Raw genomic sequence first — 22639 nt, forward strand, 5'->3', positions numbered from 1 at the left:
AGCTCCTCGCCTCCCTGCTTGTCTTTCCTCTGAGCCTTGAGTAAAAAGGCGGAAATAGAACAGCCAGGGTTCGTATAATCTGAGAACAGCAGTGGTTACAGTCATGTGATGACGGCGGTTTCTCTTTGAGCTCATCTGTCTTAATTGACAAAAAGTGGACACTATTTCCCTGTCCTGTTGGGCTGGTAGAGGGAAATTGTCAGAAAACAAATAGGCTTGTTCACTAAACACCCCGCTGCTGAGATGTCTTCTGGGAGTCACTGTGTTGAACAGTACGCCTCTCCTGCCAGCTAAAGCAGAAAACAAGTCGAGAGACTGCAATTGCCAAAGGACATCAAACACACATACCAGCTGAGGAGAGAAGAGCCTTGTGTTTTGTGTGTGTTTTTTATTGTTCTGTTTTCTTCTGCTGATAAGTGCTGAGAACAAAAGGAAGCTAGCAGAAGTGGGGGTAAGGAGGAAGGGTTAAACTCTCAGGCTTTTACAGTGCAAATGTTTACCATTCCCAGAGCTGTGTAAAGGTGTCGTTTACCCAGGAGACAAGCCATTGCCTTTTATATAAAGAGACTGCGTCCACGTCATGTTGTGGGCTTTTTACGGGAACCCCTTTGTGTTTGACAAGATGCAGCTGCTAACAAACCACACAGGGACTTTTACCCTTTCTGTATCAATTTAGGTTTGTGATATTTGTCCTTTTTCATTGCTTACAATGACGCTGTTCATGGTGTTGACCCATGGTAACATTCAGAGAAGTGCCTGTGAAGAATGTTTCGACTTAAATCTGCCTCTTCTTTGCTGAATCTCTGCCAGAAATCTCAAGAGGTGTGTGTGTGTGTTAGTGTGAGTCTTTTGAAAAACCTGACCTGAAATCTCCTCACCCAGTGGATTAGATTTAGGGAAGTATCTGAAGAACAAATTACATCAAATCTCTTCAAATCTATAGAAGAAGGGCTATCTTAAACATGTAATGGCTCCCTCATATCTGCCAATAGAATAAAAATGGATGATATGGCTGTAACTAAAAACCAAGAGAGGATGAGGAGCTATATAAAATGAATTCTTCTTTATCTTTATAGGCATGTCTGTGAAGTTAGAGGGGGGATTTGGTTGAAATGTGCGACATGCTAGCTTTGGCTCTGCAGAACCATTAGTGTCAGGGGAGAATCCAGGGAACAGACTCGGAGGGGGCTGGTGACAAAGAGAGCTAAATCTATTTTTTTCAACTTCCCTTTGATTGTCATAGCTCACACTTTAATTCCTCCCGGATATGGATGAGCCATGGTTTTCAGGGATTAAGATTCATGTATTGTTAAATCGCTCGAGTTATCTCCGCAGGAGAAGAAAAAAAAGAGAGAGTGTGATGTCGTTAGACAGCGTCCGATTCATGGGTTTAGAGGTTTGGGCTCTTCGTTTTAGGATTATTACCAGGTCAATATGTAAGTGTTAGGAAATAAAAGCCCTTCCTTTTGGTTTATTAGGCTCAAAGGGATCTAAGACTGCTCAATTAGCCAGAGCAGGGAACAGGCCTCTTTTATTTCTGACACATTCCTTGGCCTCCACCTCTGGAGAATATCTCTCATCTATCTGCTCGCTCCCTGTGGGTGTGTGCCTGAAGCTGCAGCCCAGGAATGGAGGCCCCCTCTGTGGGCCACAGACTTCTCCAAATTCCCTTCTTCCATCAGCAGATCCGTAGGGTCTCACTGTTCCTAATTGATTTCACCCCCCCCCCCCACTTCATTTCTTTCCATACGTCAGGCTTCCTCTGTTTCCATCCAGCGACTGCGACGTCTCCTAACTTTGTGCCACTCAAGCAGTTCCCTCCCCCTCCTCCCTCAGTTGAATTAAAGAAAGAGTAAAAGCAAGCTCACATGTTTTCTGCTGCAAACTTGCCCTAAATTCAACACGGGGAACATTTCGAGTTTGCAGTCCTCTGATCTACTAACGAAAATGCTGACAGGTGTCAGAATGAGGAAGGCAACAGGAACAGGGCCCTGCTGCTGACAACACGAGAGAGAGAGAGAGAGAGAGAGAGAGAGAGAGAGAGAGAGAGAGAGAGAGAGAGAGAGAGAGAGAGAGAGAGAGAGAGAGAGTCTGCATGTGAGGGAGACAGAGATGGAGAGATGAGCTGAGAGTCTAGTAAGCAGTCTTAGTGAGGGGAAATAAGAAAAAAGGAGGAAAAGAGGAAACAATCTCTCTGACAGGTAGGATTGTTTTCTTCCCCTCACACTCTCTCTCTCTGTGTGAACGTGCCAGAGGATTTGACTGATTCTCAAACAACATTTGATTGAATTAAGCACCAAAACTCTTCGTGTGATCCGACGCTGGCAACAACACGTGTCAGGCTATGATGTCTCATGATTAGATTAACACACTAACTCCATACTGGGACCATCCATTTTGATTTTGATTTGTCTAATCTAATGTGTAACCCTGTGGTGGAGGTAAAATGGCTGACATTGACAAAGAGCGCGGCAAAATCCGAGCAATAAGGAAGACAGAGTGCACACATACACACACAAACACACTTTAGGCTCCAACACACCAGAGGATGCTTGCAAGCAGGTGTGATGGAGTCTGTAATGAACAAGCAGGATGCAGATTCTGCCTCTGAGATGTGGAGACTTGAGGAGGAATAAAAGGAAATAAAACGTTGTTTCAAGCTGTGTCCATCTGTGCTCGGCTCTTTTATCGTCTCTGAATCAAACTGTGCAACACAGTGAAATCTCTAGCTCTATTTTATAAAATTGCTCTTAATGTAATAAAACAAAGCTGGCCCATATTGATTTTGCAACTTGAAGAATGGACAAGAGACCAGTATTGCTGCAAGGAAAGACAATTTCCTCGTTCTCTCGTCCCTTTTTTTTTTTACTGTAAATAACACAAAAAGTAAGCCACACAGTCTTTAAAGTCTGCTCTAAATTTGAAGAAATTGGCTGTGGCCTCTCGGTTCTGTTTGTTTGCAGTTCTAGTGCGAGTGAACCAACACATTATTTTAAAAATCATCTGCGCTCCCATGCTTTTAGTTCTTTAGTTAATCCCAGGAGGGAATAAGTTACGGGATGTGAAGAGAGACTTAAACAAACTTGACATGTTTTGATTCTCCGTTAAGTTTTTACAAGCATCGCCTCTAGCTGCTCTTCCACAGCCGGCGCAGACACAAACAAAAAATGCATCCAAATGGGTTTTTCTTCTCCTCCAGCCCAGACTGAAAACATATAGAAATGTTATAATACTATAATAGCATCCCCCGAACCCTCGTTCTGCCAAAGCCCTCCTGAATATACCCAGTGTATTTAATCAGCTCAAGAGGGGACTGCTTATCTCTCTGCACTTGTCATGGATAGCGTATTGAACATATCAGAGAGAGAAATGGGAATAGTTCATTATTTTCTAGGGCTCACAATGAGCCTGATGTATCTCATTGCAGGCCCTCCACTGACAGCTCATTTTCTAGACAATCCTGGCATTCAGTTCACAACGCGGCAGGGCAAGAGAGAGCGACATGGGGAGAGAGAGAAAGAGAGAGGGAGGAAACAGAGACAGAGAGAGAAAATAGGGCTCCGGATCTCCATTGCTTATTCATGGCGCTGTGGCATGCTAGGTGTGTTAATAATCTCCGCAGAAACCAAGTGAATCACAGTTGTTTGTTGAACACCTAGCCAAGCCGGGGCCCAATCGGCGGCAGATGGGAAAACAGGGGGATCAGGATGATCCCAGACAGAGGGAGGGAGATTAAGAACAGGTAATGTGCTGGAGTTGATGGGGGCCGAGTGTGTATTAAAGAGAGAGGAGAGTACCTGCATTTTAAATCTGTCTGAGAGTGTGTGTACACAGAGTGTGGAGTGTGTGTGTGTGTGTGTATCTGCGGGTTAATCAGAAAAGCAGGGGGAAAGAAAGAGAGGGAAGAGGGAGATGACGAGATGGTAAAAGAGAGAGGATTTTTATTGGTGGAAGGGAAATGGAGTGAAATTCGAGCAGCAGAGATTCAGCGTTGTCTCCGGTCTGCTCACCTTTTGTGGCTCCGATTGATTCTGAGTTCTTGTTTGAGGAGAAGAGGCAGCAGATGTTTTTTCTTCCTAACCGCACCACTGTGTTTTTAATTCTTTGAGGTCAAAGTGTGGGCACAACCTGGCCTCTTCTTTTATAATAAACAAACAATAATAAGACTGTGGTTTAAAACACAAGCCTACAGCCATATTTGTACTTAACACACCTAATGCACAGAGGATAACATCCTTTTAATCATCCCAATTTTCAATCGTGACTTTCTTGAGTATCTTGTGCTGTTCAGTGATGCAGAAAGGCTTGTCTTAACTGTAGCTTAGTGGAACAAGTTCTTGTAGAACCAGTTAGATGTGCACAGAATTCCATCTTAACTTGAATTACATTTAACAGCGATAATCTTATCTTTGTGTAATGAGAGGTTAACAAAGCCTCCTCTGCCATTGTGCTCCTTATTTACGTCCTTCCCACACATAAACAGTGTGAGTGCAGAGGCTGCACGGCACACGAACTGCTTATCAGAAAAATGGAAAACCCAGTGAGGGAAATTGTGTTAAGGTTTTTATACAATGTATTGTTGCATGTTCAACTCAACAGAGGGGAGGCAGCTTTGGTAGAAATGAAGGACTCTCAACACTGAAGCATTGTTTTTTTCTTGTTTTTCACTTGCAGTCAGTGTTGTCTTCTTTTAACAATGCATTGTTCCTTTACTTCGACCGGGTGTTGTTATTGTAAACATGACTTTTTTAAGTCCTTGGACTCTCCAGTAACATAACCAAGTCATGTTCAAGCTAATCTTATTCCTATGGCGTTGTCACATGTGAACAGATTACTTTTTAGCGCTAATCTCAAAGGGTTTTGGACTACACAGGCTAAATATGTAATCCCAACAATAGATGATGAGAAAAATACCACTGACTATGAACCATTTTTTTTTTTTCTATTCAAATTGAACGTTCATTAAGTTATTTTCTAACTGAGAAAATACATTACTTTTTCAGGGACACAAGCACTTGATTATTGTAGTAACTCTTGTTGCTGCTGGTTAGCTAAGAGAAACATTTCTATGACCCTGGCTTGATTTTTTCACACCAGAGGTTGCTGCTTTCAAACCCTGCTTGTGGAATGCCTCCAACGCTGGTTAGCAATTGTTGTCTGTTAGGAATGCATTGTGTGCTTAACAGTAAAGTGCCACCAGCACTGCTCTGCCCCTTACCCAATCCTGATCCTCCGCACACAACTTGAATTCCTCTCAACACCCCTTAATCCACCTTTCCAAAAGCACATCTTACCACAGCCTTGTTGCCGAAATGCTACTACGATAGACTGCTAGCATGTGGAGTAAACACCCTGATGAGGACATGCTATACACATAGACTTACTCAAAGGAGCCTCAGTGTGTGGCTTGGAAGTGGGCACCGAGTGACTGCCAAAGCCAGGCTTGTATTACAGGGATCCCAGGATATCAGACACCAGGCGGCCTGTGCTCCCTCCAGGCAGGGCCGAGTCTGGCAGCTGGCCCGGAGCCCAGATAGCTATAATCAGCTCCATTACCTGTAGCACTGACTCCCATTTATGAGCCCTCATAGTGGGAGCTTGACTGTTCTTCGGGGCTTAAGGATGCTGTGAAGTTTAAAGCATATATAGCATGCATTTGCACATGCTATTGCTACACCTGCATACATTGCACACACAGGAGTGGGTTCCTTACATGCAACGTAAACGTGCAGGGAATGGGGAGAGATTTCTGGGCATTATGTGTCTTGGCATGAGGCATTTGTTTTATCTTCTCCCTCGGTGAAAGGAAAAGATTACAAATATACTCTGCTCTGTTTAAGGGGAAAATCAGCTGTCTTCTGACAAGTACATTGTAGCCTGCAGTTTTCTGTCCGGAATACAAAGAGACATTTATCACTGCAGCTGGGGTGAGGGAGGAAGCGAGTAGGGAAGAGAGTGAGGGGGTCTCCTTTGCTGCAGCAATGTTCTTTTTTTTAACCCCTATTACTTCTCTTTCTGTGTGCAAACACACCCCATCTCTTTAATGCATCCAAGATTCTATTTTTCTGTCATTTCAAAGCCTTTGTCATCCCCGCCTGTGTGTTTTTTTTTTATATCATTGTTCTCATCAGCTTGTTTCACCTAACAACATTATCACTCTGATGGAATATGTAGCAGGAATATGTAAAGTTATATCGCCCTCCTCAGTTGCACCAACAAAAGGTTACTACCTCAGGCATAGTGTTGTAATATTTCCATCTCCTGCTCTCCTCATGTATATTCAGTGAGAATAATTTATTCTGTTGCATTTTACACTTGTGAAATGCAGGATTTCTCGCACACTGACTTTGAATGTATACTGTAAAACATGGCATGACAGAATTTACACTGTGCATTTGTACTCAGCAGAAGTATACCAGAGGTTAAAAAGAAGTCATCCAAATCACCCCCATCATTACTATCTTTCATTCACCAATTAGTGTCAGTGTAACCCCGTCTGCCCCCTACGTAACCTTGCGGGGATGAGCTCACTGTGTTGTAATTTAACAATTTTGAGGAGGTCTCGATGGTGGAGAAAACAATGTGACTGCTGGTGACCCAGATTATAAACTATTGATGAGAGAGTGAAGACAGCAGCAGAGAGGAGGGACCTGCTGAGGTGTGTGTGTGTGTATTCATACATGTGCGGAGAGCCTCCCCCAATCTTTCATTGGCCTTTGGGTCTCTGAAAGATCCTGTTTGGATTGTGTCTTTCAACACGTCTTCATATCCAGGAGTCTTTAAAACCTCTGTGCTCTGTCCAACTCTTTCTCAAACCCTCTATTACCTCAAAATGAAACACAGGAAACTCAAAACCACAATAGCTTTCTAATTATGTAGTAATGCACAACATACCAAGCAGGAAAAAGTAATAAAAAATGAGTTTAAATCCCAAATTGAGGTATTTTCTTTTAGAGATTTGTACACTTAAGCAATTTAGGGTTTAAATTTGTGAGACATTGCTTGGGTCAGGGGGGAACAGAATATCAGTAGCCGGATATATGGTTGTTTTGACTGGTGAGATGCAGTTATACTATTAATTCCTCAAACTCATCATAATATGTTTTTTCTACTTTTTTGTACTCATCTTCTCAGTTCTGTTCTGTTTTATACTTATGCTACAAGTCTGCACATTTTTCACCGCGTCACTGGTTTTGTAAATATTTATGAATTCACCTAATTAGTTGTGTATATAAGATATGCTAATTTTTACTTCTTTATTTTTTAATTGCTAATAACTTTTTATTAATTGCTATTATATGCTATTGTTTACTTTATACTGTTTTGCACTGTCTACTCTTTATACTGTCTACTTTTTATACTGTCTACTATTTTATCTTATCTTATTAAAGTCACTTTGCGGCTGTTAGCTATTTACAGCTAGCATTAGCATCTTGCATGGTCCATCAGTTGATCACTGAGAGACAGGAAGACGCAGAGTGTCAGCTAAACCTGTCTTAAAGCAGTGTGTAGTTAAATTTAGGCGTGGACATTCCATGTGTGTCTGTTTGGCAGTTTAACTTAGCAAAAGAACAGTGCTAGCTTACATTACAGAGCTAACATTTAGCAATGCATCTCACTTGTAGCCACTGTTGGCTTCTATTGAGATTTGGGCGCATGAGTACAGCAAAAGTGATTCATACTTTAGGTTTTACACTATATTCACACCATTTTAATATGTTTTGTCAGTCCGGTTGTGAGAGTCTAAGCTAGTGTTGGTGCTAACTGCTAAATAAGGTATGGAAAGCAGTATTTTTCTTCCTCATTTAGCGACCAGGGCAGAGCTCGTCTCCCTTTTTTTTAAATCTGAGGACTAAAAATGTTGTTTGGGCTGCGCTACGCTGACTGTCACATTTACAGTTGATGTCTGCAGAGCCAGGCAGATGTCAGTCAAAAGTTGCTCTACCATGAAAAATATTCCAAAGAGATAAATCAGCTGTTTTGTAAACTGGGTTTCTTGAGACTTTAACATTTTTAATGAGGGGCTCATATTTAGATATCTTAAATCTTTTTGATTTCTGCTTACTCCCTCACATTTCTAGAGACTTTAAGGAAACATATCACTGCATCCTACAGGGGATTTCTTGGATGAATAAAGATCAGAAGTAAAATGTGCATGACCTAACTTCTATATTGAGCTCACTAGTCGATCTGAGTGCATGTGTTATGCACACACTGTGACAAACACATGGATTTCTGCCTCTTTCGTCTTATGTGCATGTGTGAGAAGGTCAGCTGAACAGGAAGCAGAGTAGTGTTTCTGCACTGTGGCGTAGCTGGCGGTAGTGGATAATCAAATTAGAGTAACTTCATCAACATTAAACACATAATTCACCAGAGCCTTTTTTTTGTGTTGTGCTGCTAACATTACTTCCTTAAGGCTACAGCACATATTTATGGGCATTAGGGTAATTATCATATCACATTAGTATATTATGTAAAATCGGGTCAGTGTGAACCATGAAAATACTACATTAAGTGTTACATTTATCTGATTTAGTATGCAAAGAACAATACTTGAGCCTGATTTAAGGAGGCTTTGCAGTTGTTCCTTTCATGCACGATTGACTAGAGGACAAGTTTCGCTCAATGGATGCATGTTGGCAGCCGAATGTGACTTTTCAAACCTTACCGTCCCCCACCTCTTTAAAAGGGAGGATAAAAGGTAATGGGAGAGGTTGGCTGTTAAGTTTAATGGCAGACAGGAAAGTCTCAGAATGGCTCTTTTTAATGATGTGCCTGTTCTCATGCAGTCCTCGTTAAAGACAGAGCCAGGATGCATGCAGAGGACAGAGGAGAGGAGGTAGGAGGGCTGTGGCCAGTCCTCGCGCTACCCAACAACATCTCTAAGAACCAACAGCAGGGGTCTCGGGCTCTTTTGTGTGCTCTTCGGCACACCGTGGCAACTCTGCGCTCCTTCTGCATTCAGCTCGCATTAGCCTCAGAAAATAAATAACGCAAGCAATCAGGCTGTGACCTCTTATATCCACACTGCTGTGAGCCCCCTACCATCGCTCACCTCCTCCTCTCCTCCGCTACACTCTACATAGGTTTAACCAGCTTGGATTTGCGACTGAATGTCAAGCTCAGTGTTTGGCTTAACCATGGGGCAGGTTGTTCCTCCGGAGAAAGAAGAGAGCTCGAGGATGGTGAGGAGCGAGGGAATTGGATCTTTGACACCTGTCACTTCCACTCTGCTGCACCTTGCTCCCCTCGCCACACATAAGGACTTTTCATGTCACAGCTCAGCATGTTATCATGAGTGGGCACCAGGCCTGAGAAATCCAATTACTACCACTGTGTCAGACCCCCACCATCATCCTTATGTATGCTACACTCATGTTCCTCAAATCAGAGAAGATGTGCCTGTTAGTTCCTTCTCTTTTCTTCAGACCCAGTCTCCCACCTCCATTTCAATCTGTGTCTTAGATACTGCTGCTTTCTCGTTGCTGACAATCCTTTATATAGTGAAGCGCTCGCTAGTGGGTGGCTAATGCTACGGACATTGCCTCTGACTGCCTGATATTAAGTGGTAGACCTCACTGAGGTGAATAATGGAGAAGCTAGGAGAGAAGCAGCATGACTCCCAGATGCCAAACAGAATGGCCTTTGTGACAGCGAAATGAAACGTGTAAGGAAGGCCTCCCCCTGGCTCTTCCTCTGCCCAGTAGGTGTAAATCTAAAGCATCAACACGCAGCCAAGGCATCGCTATGTTTTCCCTTTTTGTGCCTTTTTATATCCCTGAGTGACACTGCCAATCCGGTTCAAAGAGAAACACAAGGACTGTCTTTTCACAACCACAACCGATGTCCTAATCTGGCCCATTTTACTGTATATGTTTCTGCTCGCTGTGCTAAAACTGCCCATCACTCTGCATACTCACTATGTTACTGTGTCCTACTTCTAGAGGTTGTTAAAACTGTCGAGAAAAGAGACAAGTAGTTTTTTTCCCCCGCTATAACAGGAGGGGAAAAAAACAGAAAAAGAGGAAGAAAATGAGAGAGAGAGCAGGGACCATGCTGGTGCCTCTGCAACAAGATAAAATGGAATATAAAACACACAGTCCTGGCTGACACAAAGTGAACATGACTGGATGAGAAGCCACATTATATTAATTATGTAAGGCCGATTCTTCTGAGGTAAAGCTGATGCTCACAGAGAGTTGAAGTCCTCAGATATTGGTATGCTGCCCGGTGTGCCGTCTTCGCTTATTCAGAGCCGGACACGCTGACAGGTGCTGAAGTATTGTGTTTATTTCAGACAGCTAATAGAAGGAGCAATTTAAAAAGAAAAAAAATCAAAAGAGGAAAAGGAGGGGAAATGTCTCTTTATAGCAAATGTGAGGATATAATGGTTTCTTACGCTGAGATATTTATGGGTTATAGATCACTCAAAACCATTAAACTCTAAATCCAATTTCCCACACTTTATTACTTGTGTGTTTTTTTGGCTGTAGGGAAGAAAATAGGATTCAAAAATAGAAATCCTGGCATCGCTGAAGCATCTTTAATTTGTCATGGACCTGTTGTTTATTAAGGAAAAGCCCCATGCCACACAAAAGATTATTTTCCACCATCCGGTGTAATATATCACTGACATTTAAAGTTAACTTTATTCCATCCTTCCTATTTAATGTGTTGGAGTTCTATCAGCACATAGAAAGATCTAGTTTGGTGTTTCTAATCCTTACTTCTGGTTTCTGTTGCACTGCCATCACTCAGCCAGATCTTCCTCTGCTCCTCTCCATGCTCCCCTTCTAACTCCTCACTACACCCCAACCACAACCACAGATGTAATTCAAGCGTCTGATTCTGTCCCCCTTGTTTCTCCCAGACTCCAGGGTTTAGGAGGAAATTAACTCGCTAGATCGGTCAAGCTTAAACACAGAATTACTTTATTTGTTCCAGTGTATTTAAAGATATCCTCTGTCAATGTATTGTAGAGAAATTGAGCCAAGCAGACACAGACAGGCGGGCGGGCAGGCAGACAGACAGGCTGGCATGGTGGAGTGGAGTGGGCAGGCCTGCACCTGAGACGCCAGCGGCCTGGCGTGCTGAGTTCTGTGGGTGGATTTTACTCCCGCTGTGGGCCTGGAGCACCAGAGCACAAGTTAATTTGAGGCTCGTCTTTAGATGGGCAATTTGGACGCTGAGAATTGACAAGGGTGATATTTGCTTTGTTATTATTGTGAAGTCAATCACACCGCAGTGCATCAAAATACTTTAACTTCCTGCTTGTTAAAAAAACAAAACACAAAATTGCAAAGCTGGAAAGTGCTGGATTTTATTATTTGCACTTTCTTAAGTTACCAGTTCGTCTAAGTCTTTGTATTTTTTTTTTCCAGGTTTGTTATCAGGCTTTTATACCTTTATTGAGAGGGAGATAGATCAGAGGCTGAAACTGGGAAGAGTGACTGGGGAGTGACAAAAGACAATGGAATGAAACCCAATTAGGACTAGCCTCTGGACATCATTCGTATGACGTCAAGGGTATTGTAAGGTTCAAGACAAGAAACTTACATATCAGTAAACGTATGTCAGTTTGCTTTGAAAAGGGGAATGGTCATTTACAAATGACATGCAGGACAGTCACAATATATCAGCTAGAAAGAAAGAAGAAGAGAATTCTACACACTTACTTAATGCCACAAGAAGTTTATTAAATCACTGCGTTCTGGCCGACTGGTTTTGCCACAACCATAAATGAAGGTTTCAAATCAATAGACTGACTAGTACCGTGATGGAAGGTGTTCAAACATGCAAAAACCCGCAATGGGAGAAAAATGTCCATAAATATCCACCAGTGTGCAAACTTATCTTCTTTTTCTTACTGTAGTTAACTTACAGTATGTCTCATCAACGTGGGAACAGGTAAAACCACTGAAACAGAACCTTCCAAAAACCCTTTAACAAAGTTATCCTCATAAATCAAATAAAATTACCCATCGTTCTCATTCTCCAATCAAAATAATTCTTCTCCCCATGATGTTTCCCCACAATGTCCTATTTTAACTGGAAATATATCAAATTAAATGAGAAAAATGAGCTCAGATTGCAGTTTCTTTTGGCTTTAATTGCTTTCTTTTTTCACCCTGTCTTTCATATTTTAAAATAATTATCCCTTTAAAACACTCATAACCCAAAGACGAATTTTCTCTGATCACTGAATTACATCCCTGATTAGTTTCCTCTTGGTGATGTTATATATCGCCGCAAAAGTATCTAATTTACTGCCACTAAGTTATTAAAGAGATTTTTTATTTCACTGACAGCGATATGGTTGGCATCATTATCTTTTAGCAGGGGAAGAGCACAGGTATATTAAAAGTTATTTTACAGCTTGAAGTTGTTAGCTGTAAAATCAGAGGATTTGTCAATTATACAGTTGAATTCAACTCAAAATATATCACAGACTAAAATTCCAGATAGCAATCTCCTGATATACCTTATAAAGAGTTCATGGTTTAAATGCTAAACATACATGGAATGACATCAAACATGGCCCCACCCCAAACATTTTCAAAGTTTCTTTCTGTAAAGATCAAACCCCTCTGCCTTGCATGAAGCAAAACCTTTCTTTTATATTTTGCATATATTTGGGTTTGTTGTGCAGATCTGTTTCCTATCATTAGAGCCTCTCTGTGTCCTCGTTTATTTCTGTTTAGCCCAGTTAAGCACTCTGCAGCCTGGCTTTTTGCCTTTTTGCTGGGGTTAAATCCAGTCCAGAGAGCCTGTGGAGAGCGTCAAACAGTCACTGGCTTATTTACTGTACGGAAACTAGGGCATAACTTATAGTCTAAAAAACCTACAGATCCCTCAAAATCTAACCAGTGTAAACCATTAAGCTTCAAGCGATGCACTATGACAACATACAGGCCAGAAGTTACTCTCATGGAGCTTTAAATGAAAGTTACTTAGATATTATAACCTCTTGAATGCAGTGCTGTGGAGGCAGGGCACAATAAGGTGAGAGGATCCTCTCAGGGAAAGAGTTTCTGTTGCCGGTGCGCTGAAACCAGCCCACTCATGTATGTCCTCCTGACAACCAGCACCGCATCATTTCCACTACATCAAGCAGTCCATTGGCTAGTGGTCCTGCTTCTCACAAAACAGTGCACTGCGATGACATAGTGATTTATAAAACAGCGTAGCGATTGCTTTTTTTCCCCCTGCTGCTGTTACACAGCTGTTAAACAGATGCTGTTTGTACCAATTTAGGAGCTAGTGCATTGTTTGTCAACACCAGTTTGGAAATTCATTCTTTATACTCAGACTGGCTGCAGAATGTGAAGGCTGGGTGGATGGACCGGCAGCGTATAGGGAGGGGAGTGGAAGCCAAAATTTGCTGGATTTGGCTTGAGCTGTTGCTTCCTTTTTTTTAAAACAATTATTGACAAGCGCTTAAAAAGAATGTAAGGCTGGGTTAATTTAAGCTAACATGCCATTGTGCATCAGTTTAAGGGAGGACAGAGGCAAGATTGGTGGAAGTGACAAGCTGTCAGACACTCTCTGCAGTCCTGGATGGATTAGACAGTGAATTCACTCTTGATAAATTGGTTTGTACTAATGTTCAGAAATAGAAGCCAGGACCACGTGAACTCCTGGCTCCACCAGCCCGTACGACAGCGCTAACAAGGTTGCCCAGTACTTCTAATTTCCTCGACAATGAATATTTGACTGAGTGAGTTGAAGGAATTCTCGTCAGATCGGCAGAAATGAGAAGGAGAGATTTTTGGATGGAGGATTTATTTAATTACACCGATGTACGTGAGACGGTGGCACTGATGAGATGAAAGAGGAGGACAGAAGGAGGAGACGCATAAAGGATGTGCAGGGAGGATGAATGTGGGGGTGTTTTGGGGGGGGATAACTTGATGTGACTGAACCAGATGCTGTGGGGAGAAAGAAGGGACTCGGTGCTGTGCAGAGAATGATGGCTGTGCGTGGCGCAGTAAGGGTGCCCCTCTACTGTTTGTAAAAACAAGACCATCACACTCCATCTTGCCGCTCCCGCAGGAGCCGGGCCTCCAGGCTGATTTATGGCCCACAGACTGAATTGGCTGGCTGGGATGACAGCAGTGCTTGGACTCTCCCCGGTGAGCGGTGGAGAAGGCTGCTCGGCCAAGCCTCGGCCTCAGCTGGCCGTCTAGCTGCCCTCTGCTGAAGTTAGGGCAGAGCAGAGTTTAAGCTCCGTCCCCAGTGTTCGGATCAGGCGGGGCCAAGCCTGTTAGCTCTCAAGCACAGTTTGGACTCTAAGCCACAGACACAGGCAGTCATCCTCCATTCTGCTGGTGCCATATTTTCAGATTTCTCTGCCTCCCCTGTGATACTCCTCTCAGCTTCTGCATCACAGGCTCCATCAAGACTCTGTAGTAACAATTTAGATTTAATCAATCTTTGCCATGTGACTGCCAGGATGGAAAATTAATATGGAGAGCAATTAGAAAACAGCCATCTCGCTGTCAAAGATACGCCGAGATGAGAGCGAGGGAGTGGACGAGGATTCGGCAGCAAACAAAATCCCTCTGTACACTGCTCAGACATGGCAGTGAGTGTTTTCTCCGAGGCTGTCCTCAAAAAAGGTCATCAGTCTGTGGTCACTTCTATTAACTTCCTGTAGATTGAATTCCTCAGATATTACACCAGTCCTCAAACAGAGCAGCAAAAATAGAAACAAAACATCAGGCTTCTTTCTGCATCTTCAACTTCACAGCTAAATAATGACCTTTCAGACTATGTATATATTTGTCAGTGTTGTCGCAGCATTTTCACACGCTTTAATATCATAGACAGAGAGGAAATAACAATAAATCAAAGGAAATCAGTCAAGTCTCTGAAAGCTGCTAGTTAAGTGTATCTAAATTGCTCTAAGTTATTTGCTTTTTAGAACAGCTACATCTACATTAAACTGTCTGGCTGTCTTTTGAGAAGTGTGCGTCTTTGTGTGACAAACAGAATCAGGACATTTATTGTTTCAGCTACAACAAGAATGTCAGCATGAAAGAAGAATTTTAGGCCCAAAGTGGCAGACATTCTTCGCAAAATGATTTATCATGCCACACTGCTGTTCCAATTTTTATTTTTTCTGGGGGTTCATCATGCTGTAAAACCAAAACTGACTGAATTGTGTCACACTGCAAATCCCTCCTGAGAGCTCGTGGCTCCAGTGAAAATGAGAACTCTTCATAGAAGACGATATTGTCACCTGAGTGTGGGTTCACATCACCCCGGCTCTGCCCTCCTGTTTCATGTTGCTGCTTACACTCATTTTGCAGGATTACATCATTGTATTCAACCTCAAGGCTGTGTGCACTACTTTTGGAGGGAAGAGCACCTTTTGTTTTCCAAGCCCAGCTCCGTGTGTTAGCCAAACAGGGCACAAAATAGCTGGCGAAGGCTCTGGGAGCTTTTCAGGGGAGTTTGTTTTTTTGTTTGTTTTTTTTTTTCCTCAGTGACCGCATCCCTTCCCTTTGTGTTGGGGGGGGATTTTGTTCTTTTGCTGATTTCTCTTTTTTTTGCCACATTAGCAACAAACAAATAACACCTCCAGCTGTATGACATGAAGGGATCATTATACGCCATGCACAAGGGGAAATTGAGAAATGAGCTTGTCGGGTTGTGGGAATCCCCTCACTGCAGAGGAAGATCTGTGTGCCGTGAGTTGAAGTTAAGATGTTTTTATCTGATTGAGGGAAAGAGACAGGATTGAATCAGCTGCTGGCGGGAAACGCGGGCTTTCCACCTCTCTTTGCTGGTTCAAAGTGATAACTCCAGGTAGTTACACATAAAAACATGGCTGCCATTATCAAGAGAGTACGGCCTCTGCATTTGAAGAAGCAATATTTATTATCTCCAATGCCAGGCACATCAGTACATACATATTTAGACTGCTCCTGTGTGCCTCTGCCTGTCTTCAGCCCTCTCCTCTGTAGAAGAGTGAAGTATCTTATTTCTGCTTTCGATACGTGGATATTTCTGCCTCTGCTATCATTCCACTGTTTGTATTTTACATGTGGATGACTAAAAACCACAGACAGCTCTCACCTCCCAGTGGAACTCCCTCAGTAATTACTTCATATCAACTCGTAGATAGGAAATGTTCCCAATGACATCCTGCTCTGCGCCAAACTTAAAGTCTGTTCCTGGAGCTGATTGGCAAGCTTATTTTCCTGATGACTCTGAATGCACATTCACAGCAGGAACTGCCTTCACTGTCTTTGTATTTCATAGTTGTTGACTTCCAAATCCAAGCGCAGCTGTAAAAGCCATTAATTCATCTTCCACCATTACAGTTTGCTCTCTTTTTTTCTTGCACTAGGAGGAGGCTGTGTGTTGTATGAGGTCGATGGCCTGTCACATTTTTCCTCCATTTTTTTTGTGTCTTTTTAGAGCAACATCTGCGTTTTATGAAGCTCAGCGCAGAGGCAGGATGTGTGAGCCTTAATGGCACTTGGCTTTTCATAACAATGTCATTTACAACCCAGTTGCTCTCCCATAGACCCCTAAAGGAAAGGAGAGAAAGTGGTATTCACTGCTTATGTGAGCGCTTGCTAAGCCGGGAGCATACGACTTGTGTATATTTCTGTGTGCCTGGAGGCTTTTCGTGCTTTAGAAAGTGCTTAGGGCTATAGAAAAAAAAAAGCCAAAGTGTTTAGAGGAAATTGCATTCATTAGTGAGATGCTTGTAAATCTTTAATCAGTGGGAAAAAAAATGATCTACTTTGTCAAACATGTCAAACAAGATTGAGGGAGAAAATTCCTGATTGCTAAATTTAAAGCTCAGGGAAGGGAAATATGTACGTGCTTGGATTTTATGTGAACTTGTATATACATGTTGTGTCGCATTATTTGATAAGTACTTAACTGTTCCATGCTTCACACTGCTTCTTAAACGGAAACATGGAGAGCCAAACGCTTATTTGTTGTTTGCAAGTTGTCAAAGAAAAGGCATGAAAAAGAGGTTCAAACTACAGTTAATGACAAAGCTGTTACATAGGATTTAAAAAAGAACATGGGATTTAAAAGTGGCTTAAAAATACCACTGCACTGGACAATGTAATCTAGTGTGTGGGCATGTTTTTTTTTCTATAATATTCATCGCCCTCCATTATGTCCCTGGTACCTGGCTGCAGACTTTCAGTTGTGATTACATTATTACATCCTGATTGGATCCTTTCTCTTTAAACAAAACCTCCAGCTTTGTGCCTTTTGTCGCCTTGATTGCCGCCAGTGCAGACTGAACGACCAATCAGGGCTCATGCAAATTCACATACATACATACAGTAGTGTAAAATATATCCAATCTGCTCATTTTCGGCCTCATAAAATGCTTTTAACTGCATGGAGATTGTGTAAAACTGCCTATTTATGCAGCAGAATGGGTAAAGTGAATCATAGTATGTAATGGTATTCCCTGAAGTTAATATTTCCACAGTAGACGAAGCCATTTACATACGAGGTTCTTATTAAAATGCCGTCTATTGTAAGGAAGAGGATTTCTCAATCTGCATTTATTGGAGATAATGCCATGTCTGTGTGTGTCAGGGTGCGTGTGTGTGTCCGTTTAGACACAAGCAGGATGAAAGGGAGCTAATTCTATGCCGCCTCTGACTCACTGTGATGCATTCGTGTGCACTCTGGACAGCTATGTGTCTGCATTATTAGAGCTGGTGTTCATGTTTCCAGCCTTCGAGGGCGATGATTCCGCCACAACTCCTCTCTCCGCATTCGTCTGCAAACAGCCCATGATAGCGTTTACTCATTCATCCAGTCATTTAGTCACCATGTTATCTGTCACTCTCATCAGATTATACTTTATGAGGGACAGCTCTGGCACATCTGCCCCCGAAAAGCCCGTCTTGGATCTTTAAATATCGATCCCCGGGGCTTTAGCGGAGGTGCCTCTCACGAGCTCAGGAAAGAAGGGAGAAAAACAGATCATTAGTGATTTTAATTAGGTGATCTGTCAAGCTGCGATTGCCAGATGTAAGCGTATGTATTTGGGTCGATGGCAATCCTTCTCACAATCCCCTGCTTGTCACCTTGGGCCCCTGGAACGCAGGATGGCTCTTGCTCGGAGTGAAATGAGCAGAAGGGGAGCACAGAAATGTGTCATCGATGGCAGGTTCTTTCTGGAGATTGGAGCAGGTGGAAAACACAACAGCACAGTGGCATAGAAGGAAGTGATTTTAAAATTGAAACTCCTAAATCAGGGTGAAATCTTTAATGCGCTGAACACTTTCCAAGTAATTACAGTATTCATGTGAGGATTAAAACAAACAAGAAGGGCAGACATGCAGCATTTCAGTTTGATTAACAGAGGGTGACACGTTTTTTTGTTATTGCATGTTGCAAAAATTGTCTCAAAAAGTCTGTCCCCTCCAACACAAGCGAGTACAAAAGAGTGCAGTTATACAGACGCAGGAAATCTTTCTTTCACTACAGCGTTAAACATCATTACATATTTATAACCCGGCGCCAGATGACAGAGACAGAAAGGGAGCTAGGGATGAACCAAGCAACAACACCACAACTTGTCTGTCGTCTCTCTCTGTGAGAGATCTGATTGCACTGTTTAAACCTGCCTTTCATCTGCGTTTGCCACAGAAAACTCGATTTTACCAGAGCTGCAAATGGACTTTTGATTTGACAATATGTCATTTAATTGGCATATTAAGAGCGCCCCAAATGTGCTGTTTCTTCTCATGAGTGAGTGCTGCTAACTGGACTTCTGGGTTGTGCAGATGCAGCAATTGAATGCGTGTGAAAGCGAAACATTCCAAAATGTGTAATTTGGCCATTTTGTTCCAATGCAAACTTCTTTTGGTTTATTTTTCTGTTATTTTAGGACAGGTTTGATATGTTTGATAGAAGGAAAGGCCTCTCATGGGAAAAAAAAATATGTTCAATTAGGTATCAAAGCTTTGCAAACAAATCTAACGTACATCTTCTCTTTTTTGTCCCCACAGATCCCGGCGAAGGCTTCCACTGCCAGGACGAGTGTCGCATCCTCGGCCACTCTGACCGCTGCTGGATGCCTCGAGTCTCCATTCCGGCACGCGCCAAATCGCCAGAGCATGGCCGCAATGTCATTGCCTTGTCCATCGAGGCTACCACAGTAGATGTGCCACACTACGAGGACGGCACCACCAAGAGGACTTTTGCCACCTTTGGCAAGGATGGGCCCGAGGACGTGGAGCGGGGCGAGTTTAAGGGAAAGCGGACTCAAGAGTCGCAGGTGTGTAGCCCCAAGGCCAATGGAGGGGCTATTCGTGAAGCTGGCAACGGGCGTGAAGCAGCCAGCCCCATCACTTCCCCTGTGCACCTGAAGAGCCCCGTGTCCAAGCCGTCGTCTGCCTACAACACGCTGAAATGCCGCGACGCAGAGCGCATCGCCAACCACAGCCTGCTGCGGCAGCCTGAGGGGAAGGACAGTGAGCCGGCCGTGAGGGAGATCAACACACTCCTCCACGATGGCCGAGACAAGGAGTCCCCCAGCAGCAAGCGCCTGAAGGACATAGTGCTTTAGCGAGCTTCTCTCTGACACGTACTATCATGCACACACACAAACAGTGTAAACTCACATTTATGTACCCCGCAATAGCTGTGTGTACACAGAGGAAAGTCAAGCTGACACACCCATTTTGCAGTATACAATATTGAAGAAGCAGCCGGGCTGAGGATGATGAACTGTAGTATGCTGCAGCTAGTTGTGTGCTCATGCCGAGGTAGTGGATGTGGCTTTGTCGTAGTCGCAGTACTTTTTCCTTGTTTGCTTTTTGTTCAGTTTTGGTTCTCTGAGTCTGCAATGAGTGCAAGGCAGGTCACTGTCAACTGCATGGACATGGCGAGCGGAGCTCTCCAGCCTTCTCCAGCGCCAAAGCAGGACACTACGTGTTTGGACACCCCAGGTGCCAATTCTTAAGTACAGTTATGCCTTTTGAACTACTTTTGTATCACAAACTGATATTTGCCTTCTTTGGTTTTTGCAGTTTGTTCTAGCTGCCAAAATCGCTCTTTGTTCCTTTGTATAGTGGGATTCATCAGTGTAATAAATGACAGCAGACACACAGGACTCATCTAAAAATACCCTCCATTGTACTCCTTCAACAGTTTTCAATGCATTCAGGAGAGGCAAAGGGAGGCCTCTGCCTCATTTTGCCCTTTTTCCTTGGCTAATAAGAGAAACTTTCTCTGCGTATCCCTGAGGACGTCCTAGTGTCATCAGACTGTGAGGTCTTTACAGTATTTATATTTTATCAAGGATGGAGCTAAATGAACTCTTGCTATCTGCCCAGCCGCTGTGAACACTGGAAGTGGGACAGACACATCCTTGTGTTCAAATTGAGTTGTATGAAAAAAAGACTTACTGCTTTTGAAATCTCCTGTGCCCAACCTTGATTGTAGCCAGTGGAGCACAAATTAGAACTTTGTGCTCTGGTCTTGTACTTTTTTTGACTTTTGACTATGGGGCTAGGATAGAAGGGATCGTCACTCATGTCTTGCTATGTGAAACTCTCCATAGGGTTTACTATTATCATTTTTAATAACCCGTTGTTATGTGACAATCCCTTTAATGTTTTGTTTCAAGAGAAAAAATGAATAAACATTGGTGTTCAACTGAAGCTACAGTAGCGTTTGTTACACAAACACAAAAATGAAAAAAAACATATATGCCAAAATATATTTTATAAATAATTTAAAAATGTATAATGAGAATATTTAATGCTGTGTAGTTATTTTATGAGTAAGTTATACTTGAAATTAACTTGCTTTTGTTCATTTGTCTTTTTGCTTTTATATTGAACCTGATTTATTTTTCTTTATTTTCAAAATGAACTTGGATTATGATTTTTTTTTAAGTGTGACCCCTGGCTACTGTTGCAGTCTACCTTGTTGTAAAGAGTTTCTTATTGGTCAGTTCTTGTGCCATCAAGTTTCTGTGTGGGCTACTAAAAAATGTATAAAAAAGACAAAAAAAAGATCAACAACAAAAAAAGCGATATCAGCACCAACATTAGTGTGTCAGTTCAACGAGCTTAGAGTGAGATAGCAAAAGATACCAAAAAAGATGCAAACAAAACCTTAAAGATTGCAGGATGTTGCTTCATCTAAGTATCTAAGGAGGAGAATAAAAAGGTTCCCAAGCTGGTATACAGGGTTCCACCTACCTTATATATCTAAGTTGGATTCCTATTGGGCCCAGTCATGTTCAAACAAGACTTTTTTAGCTACAACTGAGGGCACTTGGGCATGCAGGCGTGCTTTTGTCAGCACTGCTGTCATCTGTGTTCAGTTGATCTTGATGCTAAAGTTTGGAGCATAGTGCTACAAACAGGGCTCTCCCCTTCCTACAAACACCACACAGCACACCGGGTGGAATCATGTTTGAGTGAGCTAAGGTCTCAGAAGAACCATGTTGCACATCAGCAATGTGGTTTAATGTTGCTTTGCAGTAAACTATGTACAATGTGGAAAAATATGAATGACAATGGACAAATTGCATACAACAAACTAGATCTTGTAGCTGAATGTTTTGCTGGTCTCACCCATGGCTTCTGGCAACATGAAAATCGGAATAATCACTGAATGTATACAGCAGCTTATAATTAAACTATTAAATGTCATCTGTTTTGTTTCCTTGTCTTTACTCAACACAGCATCAATCACGATGCGCCAAAGTTTAAATTCTCCCCATTTTTCCCCATCTTATCTAGTCATGCAGCCTTTTTGTGGATGTTTAGCTTGGCAACATCTGGCCTCAAATTCCTTCTTTTTTTTTTTGGAAGGCCAACATTGCTTAAATCAGAGCTGTTGCAGTATGTATGCGATGAGCTACTGACGTTCTTTGAAGTTCTATGGATCCAGTGTGTTAAATTAAAGTGTTTTTTGTTTGTTTGGAAAGAGATCCAAATCTGGTCCACTGGTTGCCTCACTCATCAGCAGACATTTGGATCACCTGTGATCTCCCTCGGCAGGTGGCAATCAGCTGAGAAAGGCTATATAAGGAGGCTGAGGTCTCTTTGTTCAGTTGGGGTTAGCTCACAAGAAGGTCAAAACCATCAATTGGCTTTCTGTGTACACATTAGAATGAGAATTTGAGTTTGAGTGGCTGGGTTTTCTGGGAGAAAGCAAAATGTGAATCAAACAACTGTGTCTACTCTTTTTATATCATAAAGAGAACAGAAACTACACAAGAAACCATAAATTCTGCCAGTGTATGTAAACTTATGAGCACAACTGTAGCTGTTTCTCCTAACCATACCAGGCAAAGTTGGTATAGTTATGCTCTATTTCCTATTTGACCATTCCTCTACAAGAGTGAGCATTTGGGAGAAACGATCACTAACTAACTCAACCAATTAAGTTTGTAGTTGTTTGAAATGTGGTACTTATGAAACTTGGCTCAATAACTACTTAGCAAAGCCCCCCTCTATTTTGGTATGTAATTTAAATAAATTCTAAGTCACTAGAAGGTATCACTCATTCAATCTTGTTCTCATCACATTTTTTTTAAGAAGCATTGGGCTAGCAAGCATTTGCTGTCTTTTTCACATAAGTGTAGTGACTATATTTTCAAAATGGGACTTAAAAGTGTACC

The 22639-nt window shown here is 42.4% G+C and overlaps 1 protein-coding gene across 1 annotated transcript in view; it reads left to right on the forward strand.

The window, feature by feature from the left end:
• pcdh19 (protocadherin 19) overlaps positions 1–21665 on the forward strand; it is a 58582-nt gene extending 36917 nt beyond the window's left edge. The window contains 1 exon segment of the mRNA XM_034690460.1: positions 19008–21665. Coding sequence (XP_034546351.1) covers positions 19008–19567 — 560 coding nt within the window. The 3' untranslated portion in view covers positions 19568–21665.
• The last annotated feature ends 974 nt before the right edge of the window (positions 21666–22639 follow it).

Source organism: Notolabrus celidotus, chromosome 8 (genome assembly GCF_009762535.1).
Source record: "Notolabrus celidotus isolate fNotCel1 chromosome 8, fNotCel1.pri, whole genome shotgun sequence".
Lineage (NCBI taxonomy): Eukaryota > Metazoa > Chordata > Actinopteri > Labriformes > Labridae > Notolabrus > Notolabrus celidotus.